Source organism: Oryctolagus cuniculus, chromosome 9 (assembly GCF_964237555.1).
Source record: "Oryctolagus cuniculus chromosome 9, mOryCun1.1, whole genome shotgun sequence".
Taxonomy (NCBI): Eukaryota; Metazoa; Chordata; class Mammalia; order Lagomorpha; family Leporidae; genus Oryctolagus; species Oryctolagus cuniculus.
The window spans coordinates 39,032,480-39,054,696 of record NC_091440.1 but is presented as its reverse complement, the minus strand read 5'-3'; the positions used below and the strand labels follow the sequence as shown (position 1 = coordinate 39,054,696).

At 43.1% G+C, this 22,217-nt stretch overlaps 2 protein-coding genes and 1 long non-coding RNA gene across 12 annotated transcripts in view; all 3 read right to left on the bottom strand.

Annotated features, from left to right (window-relative positions):
• Window positions 1-22,217, bottom strand: part of KLF12 (KLF transcription factor 12) — a 519,070-nt gene that overhangs the window by 27,419 nt on the left and 469,434 nt on the right. For all 10 annotated transcript variants that reach the window (XM_070048724.1, XM_070048722.1, XM_070048719.1 and 7 more), the window contains one exon: window positions 6,481-6,638. In XM_070048724.1, the coding sequence (XP_069904825.1) occupies window positions 6,481-6,638 (158 nt within the window). The remainder of the gene's footprint in view (window positions 1-6,480; window positions 6,639-22,217) is intronic.
• LOC138843772 (uncharacterized) lies at window positions 7,599-12,678 on the bottom strand. The gene is made up of 2 exons (XR_011378754.1): window positions 9,629-12,678; window positions 7,599-9,479 (listed from the first exon to the last, which is right to left on the bottom strand). It is a non-coding gene; the product is annotated as an uncharacterized lncRNA (long non-coding RNA).
• LOC100348481 (peptidyl-prolyl cis-trans isomerase FKBP3-like) lies at window positions 14,835-15,877 on the bottom strand. The gene is made up of 2 exons (XM_051850625.2): window positions 15,223-15,877; window positions 14,835-15,191 (listed from the first exon to the last, which is right to left on the bottom strand). The coding sequence occupies exons 1-2, from the start codon at window positions 15,840-15,842 to the stop codon at window positions 15,128-15,130; spliced, it is 684 nt and encodes a 227-aa protein (XP_051706585.2). The 5' UTR covers window positions 15,843-15,877; the 3' UTR covers window positions 14,835-15,127.

Genomic DNA, 22,217 nt, shown 5'->3' with positions numbered 1-22,217 from the left:
GTGGCTCTCATAAGTCACCTGTTCTAATCTAAACTTCACACTAATTATTACTGGTCACACAGAAGTAACTTACTCAATATGCCTGAAGCAAATGTAAGGCTAAGAAGATATTTATTAAGAGCATGCAATCCAACCTGAATCCCCACAGAACTAGTGTTGATCTCATTTTGAACACTAAGTTATGAAGCCTTGTATATAATTATAAATCAGAAGCCAGCATGGGCTCACATTGATCCAGTTCCAGCAAATAAATTAAATTTCATTGTTTTTTTAAAAAACAATGATAGTGGCTGGCACCGTGACTCACTAGGCTAATCCTCCGCTTTGTGGCGCTGACACACCAGGTTCTAGTCCCGGTCGGGGTGCCGGGTTCTGTCCCGGTTGCCCCTCTTCCAGGCCAGCTCTCTGCTGTGGCCAGGGAGTGCAGTGGAGGATGGCCCAAGTGCTTGGGCCCTGCACCCTATGGGAGACCAGGAGAAGCACCTGGGTCCTGCCTTCGGATCAGCGCGGTGCCCCGGCCACGGCGGCCATTGGAGGGTGAACCAACGGCAAAGGAAGACCTTTCTCTCTGTCTCTCTCTCTCCCTGTCCACTCTGCCTGTCCAAAAAAAAAAAAAAAAAAAAAAAAAAAAAAGATAGTTTAAGAGACTTTGTCTGTAAAAAGTAACTATCTCTGAATGGATCTGACCTACTTTGGCTTCAGAGGACAATCTGATGTAGCTGTGAGATAGAGAAATGTGGGCTTGAGGACAATTAAGTAGAGTCTTAGTTGTTGGTTAAAGAATCAAGACCCATCTGGATAGAGGTCTCTAGGATCACATCTCAGGGCTTTGTCACTGAACCTGTCCTATTCAAACATTCATCAATTACCTGGCAAATATGAAGAAGCAGAAGAAGGGAGCTGAAATACTGAAAGCAAGGTGGGCAGGAAGAGGATTCAAATCATTTACATTTAGAAAACTGCATCATGCCTCTGCTTCTGATCCAGCTTCCTGCTAAAGCACCTGGGAGGCAGCAGGTGATGGCCCAAGTACTTGGGTTCTTACCATCCATCCTGACTCCTGGCTTTGGCATGGCCCAGCAACAGTTTCTGTGGGCACTTGGGGAGTGAACCAGTGATGGGAGTTACCTCCCTCTCTTCCTCTCTCTCTCTGTCATTCTACTTTTTTTTTCATTTTTCTTTCTCAAAATCATCTACCCATAAAAAACCTTAAAATTGCAATATGAATGATGATTATGACCACTCAAAAATTTTTTTCCTTTACTACACAAAATACGACCTACAAATGGAAAACAAATTGTATTTTTTCCTTTCCAGGAAAACAAGGCAAGATTTGACAATGAAAGCACTTTGAATAAAGCCTAAAACAACTTACTTGTGCCACATTTTGTGAAAACTGTACTCATAATTTACTGAGCTGGTTGTGTCTTCACTAACATAAACTTTAACCCCCAAAGCAGCAGTCAGGTACAGTCAGTCTGGTACCAATATCAGAAGAAACAAATTGGTTTTAAAAATGATGCAAAAGCCAATTTAGAGTTTAGCACAAACCATCACAGAAAAGAATATGATGAATACAAGTTTGTGATTTTATATATACACACTCCAAAGAGTTTGTACCCAAAGTATTTGTGATGCTACATTCACAACAGACTTTCTGGATATGTTTTTAAGGGCCACACAGCAATAGATTTAAGGGGGACTGGCACTGTGGTACAGTGGGTTAAGTCATCACCTGTGACATTGGTTTCCTACATGAGAGCTGGCTGGGGTCACAGCTGTTCCACTTCAAATCCAGTTCCCTGCTAATGTGCCTGGGAAGGCAGTGAATGACGGCCCAAGTACTTAGGCCCCTGCCACCCATGTGGCAGACTCAGATGGAATTCCAGACTCCTGGCTTCAACCTGGCCCAGTCCTGGCATCACAGCCATTTGCAGAGTGAACCAGCGGATGGAAGATTTCTCTTTCCTTCTCTGTAACTCTTGTCTTTCCTTCTCTGTAACTCTGTCTTTCAAATAAATAAATAAGTAAACTAATACATCTTTAAAAAATAGATTTAAGGGACATGTTCTATTGGAATTCTAGATTAAAATGTTTGGTTTGGGTGCTGATGTTGTGGCCTTGTGGGTTTATGGCTTTAGCTGCCATCTGCAGTGCTGGCATCCCATATGGGTGCTAGTCCGTGTTCCAGTTGCTCCACTTCCCAGCCAGCTCCCTGCTAATGTGCCTGGGAAAGCAGGAGGGGATGACCCAAGTCCCTGAGCCCCTGCACCCACGTGGGAGACCTGGAAGAAGCTCCTGGTTTTGAATAGGCCCCGCTCCAGCCATTGTGGCCATTTTGGGAGTGAACCAGGGGATGGGAGGTATCTCTCTCTCTGTCTCTCACTCTCTCCCTGTAACTCTGCCTTTCAAATAAATAAATAAATCATTAAAAAAATGTTTCATCTGGTTTAAAGGATTTTCTACAACAAATTTCATGTTTATGGGCAAAGTTACATAATCTTATATGAAAATCTTGTGAATTATTTTCTACATAATACTAAGTGTATTCCCCACGATGGAGTAAATGAAAATATCTAAAATATATTAGATTAGCATTACTAGACCATTATAAATCTTTTGGACACACATCTGTTTGTAGAATTAATGATATACAAAATACTGGCCGGCGCCGCGGCTTACTAGGCTAATCCTCCGCCTAGCGGCGCCGGCACACCGGGTTCTAGTCCCGGTCGGGGCGCCGGATTCTGTCCCGGTTGCCCCTCTTCCAGGCCAGCCCTCTGCTGTGGCCAGGGAGTGCAGTGGAGGATGGCCCAGGTGCTTGGGCCCTGCACCCCATGGGAGACCAGGAAAAGCACCTGGCTCCTGGCTCCTGCCATCGGATCAGCGCGGTGCGCCGGCCGCAGCGCGCCGGCCGCGGCGGCCATTGGAGGGTGAACCAACGGCAAAGGAAGACCTTTCTCTCTGTTTCTCTCTCTCACTGTCCACTCTGCCTGTCAAAAAAAAAAAAAAAAAAAAAAAAGATATACAAAATACTTATTTCATTTTGGGTCATCAAGAAACAAGCTGGTGATAACTACCCTTGCACAACATTATCTACTCATGTTAGCCACAAACATTTCCTTGGTATGTGTATAAAAGAAATAGGTTCATCTACCTTTTAAATAAATAAATAAAAGTTTCCCCCCAAATATAATAATGGTCCCTAATAATAAAATGGCTATGGAGTAACTATCTCCCAGACTTGAAAAGGTACATGACTCCTCAGTTCAGGGATTCTGTCCTGAATCTACAGCCTGTGCCTAAGCCCTTTCAGTGCCAGGGAAACCATCATTTGAGGGAAAGCTCCAATTACAAATGTATCATTGAAAGTTTGGGTTTAAAAAACAATCAGTTATAGGCACATGGAGTATGCAATCTCATTGTCAGCAGTTTTTGACTTAAAAGACCTAAGTCAACTTCTAAAAGACTTAATACTTTTACCTATATTAAAATAAGTCCACCGACACGATCGCTTCCCTCCATTTGTGGCAAGAAATCAAGACAAGACCCACTGAGACTCTGGAGTTGCATCCAGAGAGCCCTGGCTGGGGGCCGGGGGTGACTGATTTGAGAAAAGAAGATTCGTGGTGCCTGACAGTGCCAAGAGGAACACCAGGGCCAGCAAGGGAAAATACTGGTGTGATCACCAGAACCTCCCATTCGACCAGAAAGTTCTGAGACTCAAACCATGCCTCGAGAGGAAGGATCCAACACTGTGAGGGGTGAGGACGCTGCCCTCCAATTTCACCCAGCTTGTCCTGCAGAAACGTAAGGTGTCTCTCCCAGTGAGTAAAGAGAAATGTGAAAAATTCTCTGTGGAACAGAACTCAGCCAGGATTCACCCTTGTGCACGAGAGACGGCAGCTGCCTCTAGCAGGTTTCTGGGAGGTTCAAATCACACAAAACACTTGTAAGTGTGCAGAAAACTCCTCAGCAGAGACTTGCTCTCCCTGAGAGGTGACGGACAAGGTGTCCTCCGAACCAGAAGACGCAGTGGACTCCAGGACATGTAAAGTGCATTCCGACACTCAGATTCTCTGATCGCATTTATAAGTCAAGCTTGTTAACTCTGCTTCAGCATTCAAGGCTTATGCTGTTTTGAACGATCATTTAGAAATGATGTCTCCTCAACTCGTCTCGTATATGTTCAAACTGTAAGATATAATCCTATAATGCTATGGGCTTACATCCTTTAGTAGTCCCTGATTAAAAACTGGCTTTTTATTTCCCATTACTTGGATAAATGGAATAGAGGCGTCGGTGTGAAAATAAGGTTAATACAGATTCCAGAAGGCTCAGAGAATAGGAATAACTCAAAATACATGATGATTCACTGAAGTAAAGGACATTTTTTTCTACACAGACATACCCCCATAAAACATCTGTCACACTTCCTGCTTTGATCTGTGTTCACGAGCTACGGATAGCACGAGCTATGCTTAGGCAACTTCTATGCCTTTACTCTCATTCTGAGTGAAAACCAGTGCCTACGAAACAGATGAAAACCTTCAGGGGGAGCTATCATCAGTGCAGAGGGAAACGTCTGGAATGAAGTAGAACAAGGACAAGGACCGGAACACGAGTACATGTGGGGGAAAACATTTGAAAAATGTGTTGAGCTATCTTAGAAATACCAAAAGTGTGACATATTAGGTGAGCAAAACAGCACTGCAGAGTCTGTAATGCCTCTGTGACTTCAGGCAAGCCCTTACACCATAACAACGAAGCCTGGCCTCGAGGTTGGAGTGCTGAACCAGCAGCACAACTCTGGAAAGAGTCTCATAATATAAGACAGGCTAAACACAAGGCAAAGAAGGCAGACTGACGTTATTTTGCTATCTAAGCTGGGAATGGTTTACATAAGGTGGTTCTTTTACCATGACTGACATAGGAGTACTATTTGCAGGGTCATGGGAATCCATAACACTTGACGTTGCCGCTGAGAGGCAGATGTTGAAGTCTGACCCCTGTCATGGAGAGATATGCAGTGGGCTTGCTTGTTCGCTGGCAAGTTTTACATGGAACACGTGTGAGTTTCCCTGTTCTCTTTGCTTCTTGGAGCCTCACCCACTGCAATCACTTTGCCTAGAAAAGGCAATTGGGTTGTGCGGTTGCACTCCTACTTTCTGTGTCTTGCCAGTGCCTCCTACTGTTAGCTCTCAGTAGGCCCTAGAAACCCAGAAGCACTGGATGCTGGCTGAGAGGTGCACTTGGCAGAGGCTAGGGTAGGTAGAGGCCTACATGCAGTCACTGGTTTATTTCCTAGGTAGTGAGAGGGTGGGTAGTGGGATAGCTGAGTGGATGGTGGCACAGTCAGTGAATCACCTGTGGTCTCAACTTCCTTGCCAATAAACTACGACTATTAAAACTCCTCTTCCCATTTTGCATATATATACTGCAAATATATATTCTATATATAACAAGTATATATTATATATATTACTGAGAAACAAACTAAGTGGAAATGCTTTCAAATACTTCCCACTAGGCTATGTCTACACCAATTTCATTTTTATTGTTTACTTTGCTACTGAAGGGGGGAGGGATGAAGGGTGAAAAAAGACCTAAGGGTGGGCATGTGTAAAATGCTAACTTTAAGAGACAGTTTTGTTCAGCTTCTTGTTTGATGTGCCAAGTGGACTTTTAATTTTTTTTTAATCCTAGAAGCAGAGAGAAATCTGGAGAGAGAAAGAGAGAGAGCAAGAGCGAGAGAGCAAGAGAGTGAGCTCTCATCTGATGCTGGGAGTTAGGAACTCAATCCAGGCCTCCTAGGTGGCTGGCATGGACCCAACTATCAGTGCCATGACCCGGTGCCTTCCAGGGTCTGCATCAGCAGGAAGTTACAATCAGGAGTGGAGCTGGGACTCAGGTCGGCCCTCTAATATGGGACATGGTGCCTTAACTGATGACTTAGCTGCTAGGCTATGCACCTGCCTCCAATGTGGACATTTGTAAACATGACATACTACATAATGAGAAGATGTTAATGTTGATTATGAAACAAACTACTAGATTCCTGCATTCGCTCCATGTTAGAAGTCCCATAGAAGTACCTTATTGGTTCCTATATATCACTGATTTAAACCTTTTTTGAAGGTGAGAGAAAGAGAGAGGAGGGGAGAGAGAAAGAGAGAGGATATATTCTACCTAGAAGAAAAAAATGAAATTTGAGATGTCAAAGGATACTTCAAAAAGTCTGTGAAAAATAGGATCAAAAGATGTTTATTCTGCTGCCACAAAAAAAAAAAAATCTGAAACCCATGCACAGCTCTTTCATAATATGCGTGTTTTCCATGAACTTTTTGAAGACCCCTCATTTGCATGATGGGTGGGCACAAAATGCCTCTGGAGCCCACTACTGGTGCCGGATGGATTTGAGTGGCTGCCCCTTTCTGCACACCCACGGACCCTCAGGTGAGAAGCCTCGCGAAGCTGTACCTGTGTGCGTCCTCCGATGAGCCTTCAGGTGGGAACTTTTTGTGTACACTTTGTTGCATCCCTCAAAATCACACCTGTGGATACGCCGTTTTCTGGAGTCCGGAGATTCAGATCGTCTCTGGCGTCTTGTGCTCTCGATACTAAATGGTGAGATTGAACTGGAAGAAGAAAGAATGGAGGCGCCTGGTGAGAAGCCACAGCACTGGTATCTGCACTGCAGGCCCAGAGGCCTGAGCACGCGGTCTCATTCTCTACAGCTTCGCCGACTCAAGGCCACCAGGCCCACGTTTCCTGCTCCTGCTGTCGCGGACGCATCTCATTTCTAAGGCCTGAAAGGCAGGCAGCATGGCTCATTTCTGGTGAAACACTCCCAGGGGGAGAAAGACATGCTTACAGCCACCATTGCCACCACTACCACCACAGTCCCCATCATCGGTAGAGACAATGGGGTGGGGGTACATTCCAGCCTCACAGCTTTGCATGTCTGAATGCTGTTACAGAGGACATTTTAGGAAGCCCTGCTATAGACCAATGCCAAAATGAATGAACTTAATAAGTAACTGGAGGGTCTGAGGTGCATGCCACAACGTACAACATCGTGTAAAATCACAACGTAAGTTGCAAAACAAGTGAGGTCAGGCTGAAAGAAATGACATCAGTACATCAATAACGTGACTCACAACAAGCTATTTCTGTTTGCTAAAGTACACCTGACATTTAACTTTTTGAGCTGGTGATTTTTCATGGTGAGGGATAAAGTGCATTGTATTTAGAGATTAGCTGTTCCACTATTATGAAAAAAAAAAAAAAAAGAGTTTTAACTATGAAATTTGGCCCTGACCTGCATGTTGTTTAAACTTAATGCCCCAGTTGAAAAACAGGATTAGGTTGTAATGTCAGGTAATTGATTAACATGGACTTTCCCAAACCTTAATCTCTTTTGATTGAGACAGAAATGAAGTCTATGACTCATCTCTCTCTCTCTCTCTTTTTGTTATCCATGAAGGTCTTTAAAATCACATTGAAATATGATTAGAAAAAGTCATCACACAGATTTCAATCACAAAAAGATTCACCACTGTTAAAGCTGTGATATATTTTCTTTAAGGTTTTTCATGTTTTGATGCTTTAAGACATTACTTTTTACTAGGATAGTATGTCTTTTAAAAGAAACTGAACATCATAGAAACAGATAAACTTCCCCACTTGTCTTCACCTTCATTCTGATCCTTTTTCATCTTCCCAAGGAAATATGTAATTGCCAGTTTTCTTAGATCTTTCTAGTTCTTTGACATTTTGTTCACCTATACATATGTGCATTCACAAAATGCATAGTGTTTTATTTTTAAATTTTACTTTCTTGGAGGACAGACAGATGGACAGAGAGAAATCTCCCATCCAGTGGTTCTCTCTTCAAATGCCTGCAACAGCAGGGACTGGGCCAGCCAAAAGCCAAGAGCCCAGAATACAATCTAGGAATCCCGTGTAGGATATGCGTGAGCCATCACCTGCTGCCTCTCATGTGAGCGTAACCAGGGAACCAGAATTTGGAGCAGAGATGGGACTTGAACCCAGGCAGGCTGATATGGGATGCAGACAATCCAACCCGCATCTTAACCACTATTCCAAATGCCTACCTCTGTTTGGCAGTTTTTAAGCGTCAAACAAATAATATCATGCTGTTCCCTTCATTTCACAAGTCATTCTATCCCTGACTTACTTGACTCAACATTCATCATTTAAGACTTATCTGTAGTGCTACAAACACTGTATTGCATTAATCTCAAGCTTGCTCTCTCTCTCTCTCTCTCCACACACACACACACACACACACACACACACACACTATAATTCACTGACTCAAAGTTGTATTTTTTAATATTTTAACATCTCTAAAATCAGGGTGTTTCTTATAATTGATGGTCTGTACAGTTTAAAATTGGTTGATTTTTTCCGTTGTCAGTGGTACATATAATAGATGACATCTCAACTTAGATTAGGGGCACTGAACTTTTTCTGGAAAGGACTAGACAGTAAATATTTCTTCTTTGAGGGCTACACAGTCTTAGATCTCAACTAGGCAGTTTTGCAATTATCTCATGAAAGCAGTTCTAGACAACATATTTATACAGCTTTCATTTAAAAAAAAAATCTGAGGCAGAACGAGTGAGAAACAGAGTGAGACCTTCCACGAGGTGGTTCACTCCCCAAGTGCACGTAACCGTCAGGGCTGGGCTGAGGAGCACAGCTTAGGACTCCCACATGGGTGGCAGAAACCCAGTTACTTGAGCCATCATCGCTGCTTCCCAGGGGAGATTCTGCGCTGGAAGGAAGCTGAAGTCGGAGGCTGAGCCAGGAATCGAGCCCAGGCACTCTGAGGTGGGATGCAGGCGTCCTAAGCATTCAGCCAAGCACTTCACTGCAGACACTACAAATAAGAGTATTGCTAGGTTCAAATGAAACTTTATTTCTAAAAATACTGGGCTGTATTTTTCCACAAGCCACAGCTTGTGCACTCATGACTTAGGTGAAATATGGTAGTAGTTCAATGAATATTCATCCCGGAGTTCTAAAAATACATTTCCTAGGGATGGACATGTCAATTTGCTCTAATTTTACACCATGACATTATTCAGTAAACATTTTTAAAATGTCTCCTTCTACATTTGGTACTTTTTAAGTTTTCAATGTATCTCCTTCCTCATACAAATAACAGATTAGGCAGCCTAAGCTGTGTATCTGGGTAAGATCAAACATAAATGAGATTTGTCTACCTGCACCTCAAAGAGTTTTTTGCAAGATCTGTGTTGGTAAAGTGAAGGAACACAGGCTAGTGTGGCTAAGTCAATCAGTGCTGATTAGTGGTCTTCCACATAAGCAACTTAGTTGCAAGGAAAGTAGTTTATTGTAAGAAGACGGGACAGTTTGACTGTCCTGTCCCAAGAAAGAACAGCTTTGGTCACTCCTGACGAGGTATGTTCCAGCCCTGGGTATGACTCCTGTGAACAAGTAAGTCTATGAGGGACAAGAGGGCAATGCCACTTCAGGTCCTATTCATGCAGTGATGGAGGTAAATCTAGATCTTGGCATTACTGAACAAGCTTGAAGGGACCAACGAGGCCATGCTGCCCCACACTCCAGCCGCTACGTGCACTTAGGGCAGGCCTGGACTCAGAGAGAGACATCTGAATCTACATCAAAATGAAGATGTATCAGGTGGGCAGATTGGATGCTAGAAGACCTCATACCCTGCTTTTCTGAATTCTAAAGTGAAATACTTTAGAATAGTATGAACAACCACTTAAATGTAACTGCAATAAAAAATGCTTTGTAAAAAATGTTAAAAGGGTATATGTGATGGATAGCTGTCTCCAGAAAAGCTGGCTTTGAAATGACATTCAATGGTTACATTTTCTTGATTCTCTCATTTCAATGGCAGAGACAGCCTCAGGAGATGTCAAGGAACCTTTAGTTGGTGCCAGCACTGCGGTGTAGTGGGATAAGCTGCCACCTGCAATGTGAGCATCCTGTGAGGGTTCCAGTTCCTGTCCTGGCTTCTCCATTTCCAATCCAGCTCCCTGTTAATGCACTTGGGAAAGAAGAAGATGGCCAAGTGCTTGGGCCCCTGCTACCCATGTGGGAGACCCAGATGTAGCTCTTGGTTCCTGGCATAAGCCTGGCCCAGATGTGGCTGTTGTGGCCATTTGGGGAGTGAACCAGTGGATCAAAATTTCTCCCTCCCTCTCCCTGGCTCCCTGTAACTCTGCCTTTTAAATAAATAAATACAGGTGGAAAGGTGGGTACAGTGGGAAGAATCACCATGCTCCTAATGTTGTATTTATGAAGCGTATGAAATTTGTTAACTGTAACAGGGTGCACTGGGTTAACACCCTGGCCTGAAGCACCTGCATCCCATATGGGTACCAGTTCTAGTCCCGGCTGCTCCACTTCTGATCCAGCTCTCTGCTATGGCCTGGGAAAGCAGTGGAAGATGGCCCAAGTCCTTGGGCCCCTGCACCTGTGTGGGAGATCCGGAGGAAGCTCCTGGCTTCTGGCTTTGGATTGCCACAGCTCCGGCCATTGCGGCCAACTGGGGAGTGAACCATCAGATGGAAGATCTCTCTCTCTCTCTCTCTCTCTGCCTCTCCTCTCTCTCTGTGTAACTCTGACTTTCAAATAAAAATAAATAAGTTTTTTTTTTTTTTAAAAAAGTTTGTAACTGTAAAGCTGTATAGTCCTGCATACATTCCTATGGATTTAGTTCTAAGGGTACAGTTGAAAAACTTGCCATGGGACCCCAAATCCCCTCTGGCTGTGTGATAAAAATACCATCTTAAGTGTTAAAGTGATCATATGGATAGGATAGAGTGTCTGGTAATAATAATAGAATTAAAAGGGAGTGAATGTTCCAACATGGGAAGCAGTCCACACGGCAGACTCATAGAATCACAATCTCGTTAAGTAGCACTCTGACTTAAGAATCAGCCCTTAAGCATTCTGGTCTGACTGAAAAGCCTACAAGAGCATTTCAGGCATGGAAAGCCAGACAGTATGGCAAAAAATGTCTTACCTGAAGAACCTCAGTGGGTGAGACCCCAGTGGAAAGAAATGGTCATCAAAGAAGGAGGTACTTTTCTCTGAAAGGAGGAGAGAACTTCCACTTTGCTTATGGCCTTGTTTAAATACAGGAGTTTGTGGATCTAAAAGGCTTCCATAGCCTACGCAGCTCATGTCAAGAGCCTTGGATGACCACTGACGTTATACATAAGAGTGTTAATTGTAAAATGAAAAACAGGAGTCACTGTGCACTAACTTCCCATGCAGGACCTCTGTACTCAAAAAAGTTGTATTATAATTATGTCTAAGTGCTCACAAAAATGTATCATTCTTGGGTGCCTCTTTGAAGTTAATTAAGTTTTTTTCTTTTAAAAAGAAGTGAAATTAACTTCAAGATACAATGACTTTGAACAGCACTTATCCTGACTGTTGAGGAACAGGTTTTTTATTTTTTTGGTACAAATTGTTGAACTCTTTACTTAGTACAGAGTTGGTCTTCTGTGTATAATGTTAATCGGAAATGGATCTTAGTGGAGAATGGGACTGGAAATGGGAGAGGGAGGAGGGGAAGGAGTGGGAGTGTGGGTGGGAGGGCAGGTATGGTGGGAAGAACCACTATATTCTTAAAATTGTACTTACGAAATGCATAAAGCTTATAATCTTTAAGTAAAAGGTTTCTTTGAGAAAAAAAAAAGAAAGCAAAAAACAAAAAATAAATAAAATAACCATTGTTTAAGGACACCTTTCAGAACTACTTAGTCTCTGTGGAAGGGCAGCAGTGGGTGATGGGGCTGAAGTAAAAGGAGAGCAAAGCACAGAAGACTTGAAAGAACATGGGAAAACAAGCAGGAAATGCAACTCCGTGGAGGGCCGTAGGTGTGCTGGGGCCACAGCATGATCCCACAGTTGGTGGCACACTAGGTGGACCATGGCTGTGGACTGGGGGCATGGCCTGGGCAAATCTGACTAGAAAGGTGACAGTCATGGTACTGGTAATAAGGACACTCTTGACATTAGAGAGATGTTTCCTACATAGAAAGAATGGATATATTGAGTGAGGTGTCACCTAATTTTTAACATTAAATAAGCAATTGATTAATTTTTGTTTTAACTGAGCCTTCTTAGCATTGATTGTGAGTCTTTAGACAATGGACATTCAATTCCCCATTCGTGCATCCATTTCCCTAAGACTTGTATTTTAAATACCACTGGAAAGCAGGGAGTTGAGGTAGCCATGAAAAACACACGTATCTAAGGGCCTCAGTACTTCTCTCCAAGTTCAAGAGCAGGGCATCCTGACTGGCGCCACAGCTCAATAGGCTAATCCTTTGCCTGTGGCGCTGGCACCCCGGGTTCTAGTCCCGGTCAGGGCGCCGGAGTCTGTCCTGGTTGCTCCTTTTCCAGTTCAGCTCTCTGCTGTGGCCTGGGAGTGCAGTGGAGGATGGCCCAAGTGCTTGGGTCCTGCACCCGCATGGGAGACCAGGAGAAGCACCTGGCTCCTGGCTTCAGATCAGCACGGTGCGCCAGCCACAGTGGCCATTGGGGGGTGAACCAACAGAAAGAAGGAAGACCTTTCTCTCTGTCTCTCTCTCACTGTCCATTCCGCCTGTCAAAAAAAAAAAAAAAAAAAAAAAAAAGAGCAGGGCATCCTAACAATAAAAATCCTCAATGAGTGGCCACTAGCATCTGTGTAGGATGCTGGTCCATGAAATAACCTGAATCTTCCCTCCGAGCCTAGCAAGCATCGAGGTACACAGGAAAAGGTGAAGGAGTGAGCCTGACAACCAGCAACACTACGTGCCTCGGGTCACCGTGCGGTTCCGTGGACGCACAAGCATTTGGTAACAGTGCACTCTTTTTGTAGCTCGAGTGTCCCTGCTCTGCTGCCCCTATGCTTTCTGAGCAATGTGCCCTTTGTTAAGAACGCACATGCAAGGGCCGGTGCTGTGGCTCACTAGGCTAATCCTTCGCCTTGCAGCGCTGGCACACCAGGTTCTAGTCCCGGTTGGGGCGCCGGATTCTGTCCCGGTTGCCCCTCTTCCTGTGGCCAGGGAGTGCAGTGGAGGATGGCCCAAGTGCTTGGGCCCTGCACCCCTTGGGAGACCAGGAGAAGTACCTGGCTCCTGCCATTGGATCAGTGTGGTGCGCCAGCCGCAGCACGCCGACCGCAGTGGCCATTGGAGGGTGAACCAACGGCAAAGGAAGACCTTTCTCTCTGTCTCTCTCTTTCACTGTCCACTCTGTCAAAAAAAAAAAAAAAAAAAAAAAAAACCCGCACATGCAGTATTCTCAAATGTATGCAACCTGACTGCTTTGCTTTAAAAATTGGTGTTATTCTCCAGAATGGAAAATGTGCAGTAACTACTACCTATGCCAGGCACAGGATTCTTCTAATAATACTTGGTAACAAGCTTGGTGTGATGAAAATGGCTGAGGTAAAACAGTTGTTACTGTGTTCCCAAATTCTGGACTAAATACATCCATACGGTTGAAAAGAATAAGGAAAGGCACATTCCCTCCCCTGGAAGGTTAGGGCTTTTAGAGCAGTGAACGGAGGCCTGAGGGGGCCTTGCAGGCACCACACTGCAATAATTAGATGTAGCGAGAACAAACGAGTGAATCATGACTTCGGCTGCACAACAGTCCCACTCGGAATGGCAAGTTAAATTAGAATTAAACCCAGAGAGGCTCGAAAAGTCACATCCAGGAACAGCTCTATTTAAATAGAAGGTACCGCATGGCTGCCATGAAAGAAATTAGGGTTAACTGTAATCAGCAGGTAATAAAAGACCATTTGTCACGGGCGACCTCAGCGTGATGAGATGCCCTTCACTGAAATTGGAGTTCCTACAGGAGTTTAAAAACAGGGGGGTGGGAGGGGCGGCAGCCCAGGACTTTCCTTCAAGGCTGGCAAGAGGGCACATACATCTGACATTTAAAAACAAGGGCAGGGAACAGTGGAACTGAAGGTGTTCAGCAAATTCAAGCTCACCCTCAACAGAACTCAAGGAGCGTGGCTGAGGTGGCCATGGCAGTTGACATTTACAGAATGCTTACGCTTCGGCACGCACGTCTCCGGATGCTCGAGCAACAAAGCAACCTTCTGAGGATGACACTGTGAGTGTCTCTGTCTTACAGGGGAAGAAACTGAGGCACAGGGCGGTTATGGATGGCTAAAGCCTAGCCAAGCAGGTGCTGCGCCAGGAAGTGCACCCAAGCGGCTGACTGCTGCAGTGACCCTTAACTGCTACATTCCACTGAGTCAGATGCACGTGCTAGTGTTACCTACCAGCACACGACAAAACATTAAAAAACAAAAGCCACAAACTAATCTGTATAATGTGAATGTCTCTTCTAACACAATTATCTAAAACAATGACACTTAAAGTGTTCTTACGTGGAGCCTGCTAAGGGGCCAGCGCTGTCGTATAGCAGCTTAAGCTACTGTCTGTGGCACCAGTGTCTTCTATAGGTGCAGTTCGAGTCCTGGCTGCTCCACTTCTGATTCAGCTCCCTGCTAATCCACTTGGGGAAGCAGCAGATGATGGCCCACGTGCTTGGGTTTCTATACCCCCATGAGAGACCCAGAGGAAGCGCCTGGCATCAGCCTGGCCCAGCCCTGGTCATTGAGGCCATTTAGGGAGTGAACCAGCAGATGGAGGATCTCTCTCCTCTCTCTTTCTCTCTCTCTTGCTGTTAACTCTCAAATAAATAAATAAATAAATCTTTAAAAAAGAATTTTTAGATAAATTGCTTTATAAATACTTTCAGAGAGGCAACAGTATATATACTTACTATTTTTTTTTTGACAGCGGATTAATTTTTATTGAGCCTTTTAGTTCACAACATTAAGTAAAAGGAGAAATAGTTCTCCTTAACTATATTTTATAGTTGTAGTAAAATACTTTAGACTTCATGGATTTATAAGGGGGTTGCATTTCTCAAAAACTGAGATCAAGTAAGCAAGTTTTAACTCTTAATTTTCCAGTTGAGTTTTCCCTTATAATAGTAACAAACAAGTTACATAAGTTTTGTCAAGGCCATGTTTTATCATTGTTGCTGATGTCTTTAGATCTGAAGCACAGCTATTTTAATCAATATCCACTAATTCCACTTCAAAAATGAGTTTTGCATTTGGTGGAATTTTTGTTTTTCTTTAATTATGAAAGAGGGAAAAAAGGATACTTGGCATCAGGCTGTCCTTTCTTACCATAAGCCCATTCTGGTTCAATCTCCAGTCGAGCCTTTTCTCCTTTACTCATAGTCAAGAGTGCTTCATCCCATCCTCTGATAACTTTGCCTACTCCAACCTTAAAACTTAAAGGCTTGGCATTTTTCTTCTTCTTTGAACTTGTTTGAATATTAGTATCAAAAACAGTCCCATCCTGTAGTGTTCCTGTGTACCAGCAATGAACAACATCTCCCTTTTTTGGAAAGTTGGTTTTATCTCCCTTTTTTAGGACAGATTTTGTGTATTTTGGTGGACCCTCATCCGGAGTCTCTTCAGATTTGGTTTCTTTGGGTTTATCTTCATTAAGCTTCACATTTTTCACTTGCTCAGACACTTTAGTTACATTTTCAGAACCCTTGAAATGCTTAGTTTCAAAAAGATGGTTGTAGGCTGTAACCAAATGGTCCTTGTTAGCTGTCTTGGCTACATTTTTAATGTTTCCTAATAATTTATGTTCTGCAAGAAACGAATCTGAACCGTGATCCTGCAGAAACTTGATAATGTCCTTCTTGGGCAGCTGCTCGCTGCGCAGCTGCTCCACAGTCCACGCCCGCTGCGGAACGGCCGCCGCCATCTTCCCCCACTGCCTCAGCTTCACTCTATACTTACTATTAATTTACCTAAGAAAATAGTTTCTGGAGCTGGAATTCTGGCGTAGTGGGTTAAGCTGCTGTCTGGGACACAGGCATCCCACATAAGCATGGTTTTGAGTCTTGCTGCTCCACTTCTGACCCAGCTTCCTGCTAATGTGCTTGGGAAAACAGTGGAAGACGGCTCAACTTTTTGGGCCCCTGCCACCCTTGAGAGACCCGGATGGAGTTCTAGGCTCTTGGCTTTAGCCTGATCCAGTCTTGACCGCTGTGGTCATTTGGATGGAAGATCTTCCTCTGTCTCGAATTCTGCCTTTCAAATAAACACATCTTTAAAAATCTTTTAGGGGGCGGTGCTGTGGTGCAGCAGGTTAAAGCCCTGGCCTGAAGCGCTGGCCTCCCATGTGAGCACCGGTTCTAGTCCCGGCTGCTTCTCTTCTGCTCCAGCTCTCTGCTATGGCCTGGGAAAGCAGTAGAAGATGGCCCAAGTCCTTGGGCCCCTGCACCGGGTGGGAGACCCAGAAGAAGCTCCTGGCTCCTGACTATGGATCAGCTCAGCTCTGGCCATTGAGGCCATCTGGGGAGTGAACCAGAGGATGGAAGACCGCTCTCTGTCTCTACCTCTCTCTCTAACTCTTTCAAATAAATAAAATAAATCTTTCAAAAAAATTTTAAAAATATATATTCTTAAAGTTTTTGAAAATCATCTACTTCTTCCCAGGGAAATGTTCCTTCCAGGGCTAAATTGGGCCTTGACTTCCTTGACCATTAACTACATACAGTTCCTTCCCCATCATTTCAGTTTATTTACAATTCTACCAAGAAGAATTTTGAATTAGTGAAACAACAGAGTTACTTTAAGGTAAGTGGGGGTACTGCTTGAAGAAATATATTTTCTCCTGTTTTCAAAGTTTATATTCAAGATTACTTGAATAAGACATGAAATATTACCTACGGGAATTCTGAATTACCTTCTGCCACAGAATACCAGTAAGTAGAACAACTTCCTTGTTAGGCAACCAAACACCACCTTTGGAATGCATTACTGATGCCCTCCATCAAACAAGAGTTGATAGGACTTTTAGTTCACAGGGATTACAAACATCTCAATGAAGGAAATTGTATTCATGTGGATAAGCGAGGCATACGGGTTATTTCCTAGGCTTGCTCTCAGCCAGCAGATGGCTCTCAGAAGTAGGCATCTTCATATTTATCTTTCCATCCTTCCCCAGACGCTATCTCTTATCTAGCTCCGTCAACTCCTTCCCATGACACTTACTGGGGAAAGGTGCCATGGAGATACACTCACTACCAACTCCCCAGCAGGTACCCGCAGAGCAGACTCACTGGCACAAAGTTCCTCTTCTACTACTGTCTGTGGTTTCCTCTTGGAAAACTGGTTTTGAACAGATTGCAATTGGAAGATTAGTAACTGCCACCCTTTCTGAAAGTTGTGATTCAGATACTATACCGTTTCATGATCAAATGTGGATCCAGTAACAATGTTTTAACAACATGCACAAATCATGAGAAATGTATTTGCTAAAACATGTCAAAATGCTCAATCCTCTATATATTCAACATTCAATGCATTCAAATTAGCATTTTCCATTTTTTGTATGGGTGGATTATGTCCAAAATATTTCTAATTATTGTTTTATTTCAATACATAAAATTGCCTACAAAGCTAATGAAAAGTAATGGGATTACAAATGGGTACCTCTTTTTTTATGGGGGGGGGGAGCCTGTGGATTGATTCATAGTATATCAGGATTTTATTGCAATATAATAGCTACTACAATATATTTTTTCCATATCATTTTCTAGATCACTAAAAACCACAAAAAAACAGACTTAGATAAGTTTTCTTTTCTTTTTTTTTGATTTGGAAAGTGAGAACATAGTTATATTAAGCAAAAATGTGTAAAGATAATTGAAATAGACAAAATGAATCACCAATTTCATTAGCTATGATTGGTTTTATTATCAAACTTTGTGATGGGATTAGAATGCAAGCTGAAAGAGGGTTGTTTGCTAACACAAACAACAGATACACAGTGTCTATTCAAAATGGTTACTTTGAGAGGGCCTTTATGTATTGCAAAGACTGTATTCCATAAAATCAACCAATAGTGATAGTGTAGGATGAAACAAGGACTCTGAAACTTGTTGGATTTCTTAATTATATTGCCCAAACCCACTAAATGGAAGGCACAAAACTTATTCAAATATTTTAGAAAAAATTTCCTACAGAATTTCTCTAGAATACTTTGAAGTTTAAATTATGCTTCATGCCAGGAGTCATGGCTTAGTGGATTTTGTGAACCCCCAAAACATTTTCTAGGTCAGAGAGGGATTACAGGTAATTATTTTAATCTGTTGCCTTTAAGGCAAACCCTGCCCTCCTCTCGTTGGCCAGGGCCCTACCATCCCCTATTGCCTTACAAGGACAGAATTTTGTATCTATCTTAACTGATTATGAGACCCTCTACGAATTATGCTAAATTAGAAAAATAAATTTTCCTATTTGACTGAAGATAAACCAAGCTACTCAAGAAGGAAGATAAAGTCTCATGCAAGCTCCTGTAGAAGCTGACATCATTAACAGATGCTTGAAAGGGTGAAAGGAGGCGAACAGAGGAAGGAAGGTGGGAAGAAGATTCTCCAAGGACTTTCCCAAGCACATCCACTGCGGCCTCACCACACTGCTCTAGGGTAGAATTGGGTAGGAGAAGGTTCATTTTCCACATCAAAAGGATCTTCTAATAAAAGAGATTCAGGAATAGGGTAGTCCCATATGGATGTACCCCAGGCAAATACAGTATGAGACTCTACGTTTCAAATATTAAACCCTACCTAAGAGGTCCCAGATAGTTCCAATGACACATTGTAATGCACCCATAAACTTTTGACATGACCATCAAAACAGGCCTCCATCTATTTTATGCTGATCATTAATCAGATCTATGTTACACTAGAGATCTGTTTTATTAAACAGCACTGAAGTTTTATCAGCTAACAATCTCATACTTAAGCTTTTATAAATTACTAGAAGTTTTTATTGCATCATGGGGATATATAAATAACAAGTTCAAGTAGAACTCAGTGGTAGTTGAGTTTTTGTGATGAAAATGATTGTCTGGTACCACAAATAGGCACTTCTCTTACCATAAAATGTATAATTGAATTTTTGAGAAAAACAAGAACCTTCCCATCAGAGAGGGGATATTTTACCTGCTTTTAATTTCTCTTTTTGAAAATTTCAATTAATTTTTTTTTTTTTGACAGGCAGAGTGGACAGTGAGAGAGAGAGACAGAGAGAAAGGTCTTCCTTTGCCGTTGGTTCACCCTCCAATGGCCGCCGCGGCCGGCGCGCTGCGGCCGGCGCACCGCGCTGATCCGATGGCAGGAGCCAGGAACCAGGTGCTTTTCCTGGTCTCCCATGGGGTGCAGGGCCCAAGCACCTGGGCCATCCTCCACTGCACTCCCTGGCCACAGCAGAGGGCTGGCCTGGAAGAGGGGCAACCGGGACAGAATCCGGCGCCCCGACCAGGACTACAACCCGGTGTGCCGGCGCCGCTAGGCGGAGGATTAGCCTAGTGAGCCGCGGCGCAGGCCAAATTTCAATTAATTTTTAATACTAGGTCAGGTTAATGTTGGAAACGTAACACAGCTCAAATCCATATTTGGAGGACATTTTGAACGTGAGGACACTAAGGCTAGGGAAGATTAGAATAATCACTGTTGCAAGGCCACACAGTCCAATAGAGGCAGAGCTAGAACCAGACATTGGGCTCCCCTTAAAGCTAAGACTTTTCCATTTTTCAATAAGGTTGCAGAAAGATCTCTGTGGTTATTTTCCTATGTGTGAAGGAAAATCTGTTTAGCAACACTGCTGTTCTTCCATTTTTTTTTCATTAGATATAACTATAAGCCCCATCCTATTTACTCCTTTGCTTTGGGTGCTAGAAAGCTCAGAAACAGTAGCCTGAAACATAAAACTACTGGTTTTAACTGTATATACTCATTTATCTAATGCAGACACCATGAAGTCTTTTTGAAACCAGGCAAACTACTAATGCTAAAGAAACAGAAATGAAAAACGGAGCGTGTCTTCCTTTTAAAGTGTACAAGATCAGGTGAAACTTGGATACGAGTTGTAATTTGCAGATCTCTAAATGTTTATATTATCTTTAAGAAAAACGAAAACAAAACAAGAATCTCCAATTTTGGGCAGGAGAGGACAGAGGAATTGTAATGTAAAATCTAGATACATCCTTCTTTAAAATATTTAAGTTATTTTTATTTATTTGAAAGGCAATATGAGTGTGTACACACACACACACACAGATTGACTGATTTCCCATCTGCTGGTTCATTTCTTCAAATGCCTGCAACAGCAAGGGCACGGTCAGAACAAAGCTTGGAGTCACGCACTTAATCCGGGTCTCCCATGTGGATGGCAGGAACCCAAGTACTTGAACTATATCATCTGCTGCCTCCCAGGGTGTGTACTTTATAGGAAGCTGGAATTGGAAGTAGAACTGGGACTCAAATCCAGGTACTCCAATATGGGATATGGGCACCCCAAGTGGCATCTTTATTTTTTAGGAAGATTTATTTATTTGAAAGGCAGAGCGACAGAGAGAGAGAGAGGAAGGGAGGAAGAGAAAGATAGAGAGAAGGGAGAAGAGATAAGAGATGAGAGAATCTTACAAGTACTGGTTTATTTCCCATATGACTGTAATAGCCAGATCTAGCGCCAAGACCCACTAACTCCATCTCAGTCCCCTATGTGGGTGGCACAGGCTAAAATACTTGGCCATTTTCCCATCTTCCACTGCTTTGTCAGGTGCATCAAAGGGAGCCAGATTGGCGGTGGTGGTGGAGCAGCTGGGACTCAAACGGGGGCCCCCATATGGGATGCCTGAGCCAGAAGCAGCAGCTTGACCCACTGTACCATAACACCAGATCCCCCAAGTGGCATCTTAACACCTGCAACAATGCCTGCCCCTAGATATATCTTAGAGCTTACTATAACTACTAGGTATGGCACCTCAGATGGCCTCTATCTTTGATTTTCAGATTTCTATGTTTCAATGTGTGTGTGTGTGTGTGTGTGTGAGAGAGAGAGAGAGAGAGAGAGAGAGTTAGACAGTGAGAGTGAGAGAGAGAGAGAGAGAGAGAGAGAGAGAGAGAGGTCTTCCTTTTTCCGTTGGTTCACTCCCCAAATGGCCACTACGGCCGGCGCGCTGTACCGATCCGAAGCCAGGAGCCAGATGCTTTCTCCTGGCCTCCCATGCAGGTGTAGGGCCCAAGGACCTGGGCCATCCTCCACTGCATTCCCGGGCCACAGCAAAGAGCTGGCCTGGAAGAGGAGCAACGGGGACAGAATCTGGCGCCCTAACCAGGACTAGAACCTGGGCTGCTGGCACCGCAGGTGGAGGATAGCCTAATGAGCCGCAGTGCCGGCCTCAATGTATATTTAATAACAACTGTTGAATGGAGACTTCATAAAGTTTAGTTTAGTGTAATAGAAAGCTGACTGAATGTCTAATAGATCCCCAGTATCTCTTAACATGTTTCTCCTTCCTTTTTGGGATAATGGTTTTATTAATATATAATTCATATGCCAAACAAGACACTTACAACTGGTACAATCCCCTCATATTCCATGCATTCAGAACATTGTGCAACCATCACCTTTATTTAGTTCCAAAACCCTTTCATCAGCCCAGAAGAAAATCTCACACTCATTAGGAGTCACTTGGCTTGCACTCCTGGTTCTTGGCAACAATAACCTCCCTTCTGTTTGTCTTTTTAGGTTTTCTATCCAGAATTGAACAGAATCACGTGCAACATGTCCTTGGTGTCTTGCTTCTTTCTCTTAGCATAGTTTTCCAAGTTCATCCATGTTGCAGCATGCATCAGTACTTTATACCTTTTTATAGTCAAAGAAAATGTCATTGTTGGATACATCACATTTTGTTTATCTTCTCATTAGTTGATGGGCATTTAGGATGATCCCATTTTTGGCTCTTGTGATTTGATTAATCAGCACTGCTATTAACATTTTTACACGTTTTTGTATGGAATACAAATGCTTTCAAATCTCTTGGTTACATACCTAGGGCAGAATTACTAGGCTGTATGCTAATTCTACACTTAATATTTTGAAGAGTTACTAGACTGCTTTTCAAAATGCCCAGATCATTTTACAATCTGACCAGCACTGTAAGATTAAATTTCTTCATATGATGTCTTTCTAATTTTAACCATTCTAAGGAATTGGGATCTCACTGTAATTTTTATTAGCATTTCCCTAATGATTAATGATAGTGAGAATCTTTTTATGTTCT

Bases quoted from the DNA above. Each gene is read 5' to 3' on its own strand.
- LOC100348481 (XM_051850625.2), bottom strand. From the start codon at position 15,842: ATGGCGGCGGCCGTTCCGCAGCGGGCGTGGACTGTGGAGCAGCTGCGC. The intron at 15,192-15,222 runs GTATCCTTTTTT...TCATAATTAAAG, and splicing joins AAAGGACAGCCTGATGCCAA to AAAAACAAAAATTCCACCAA.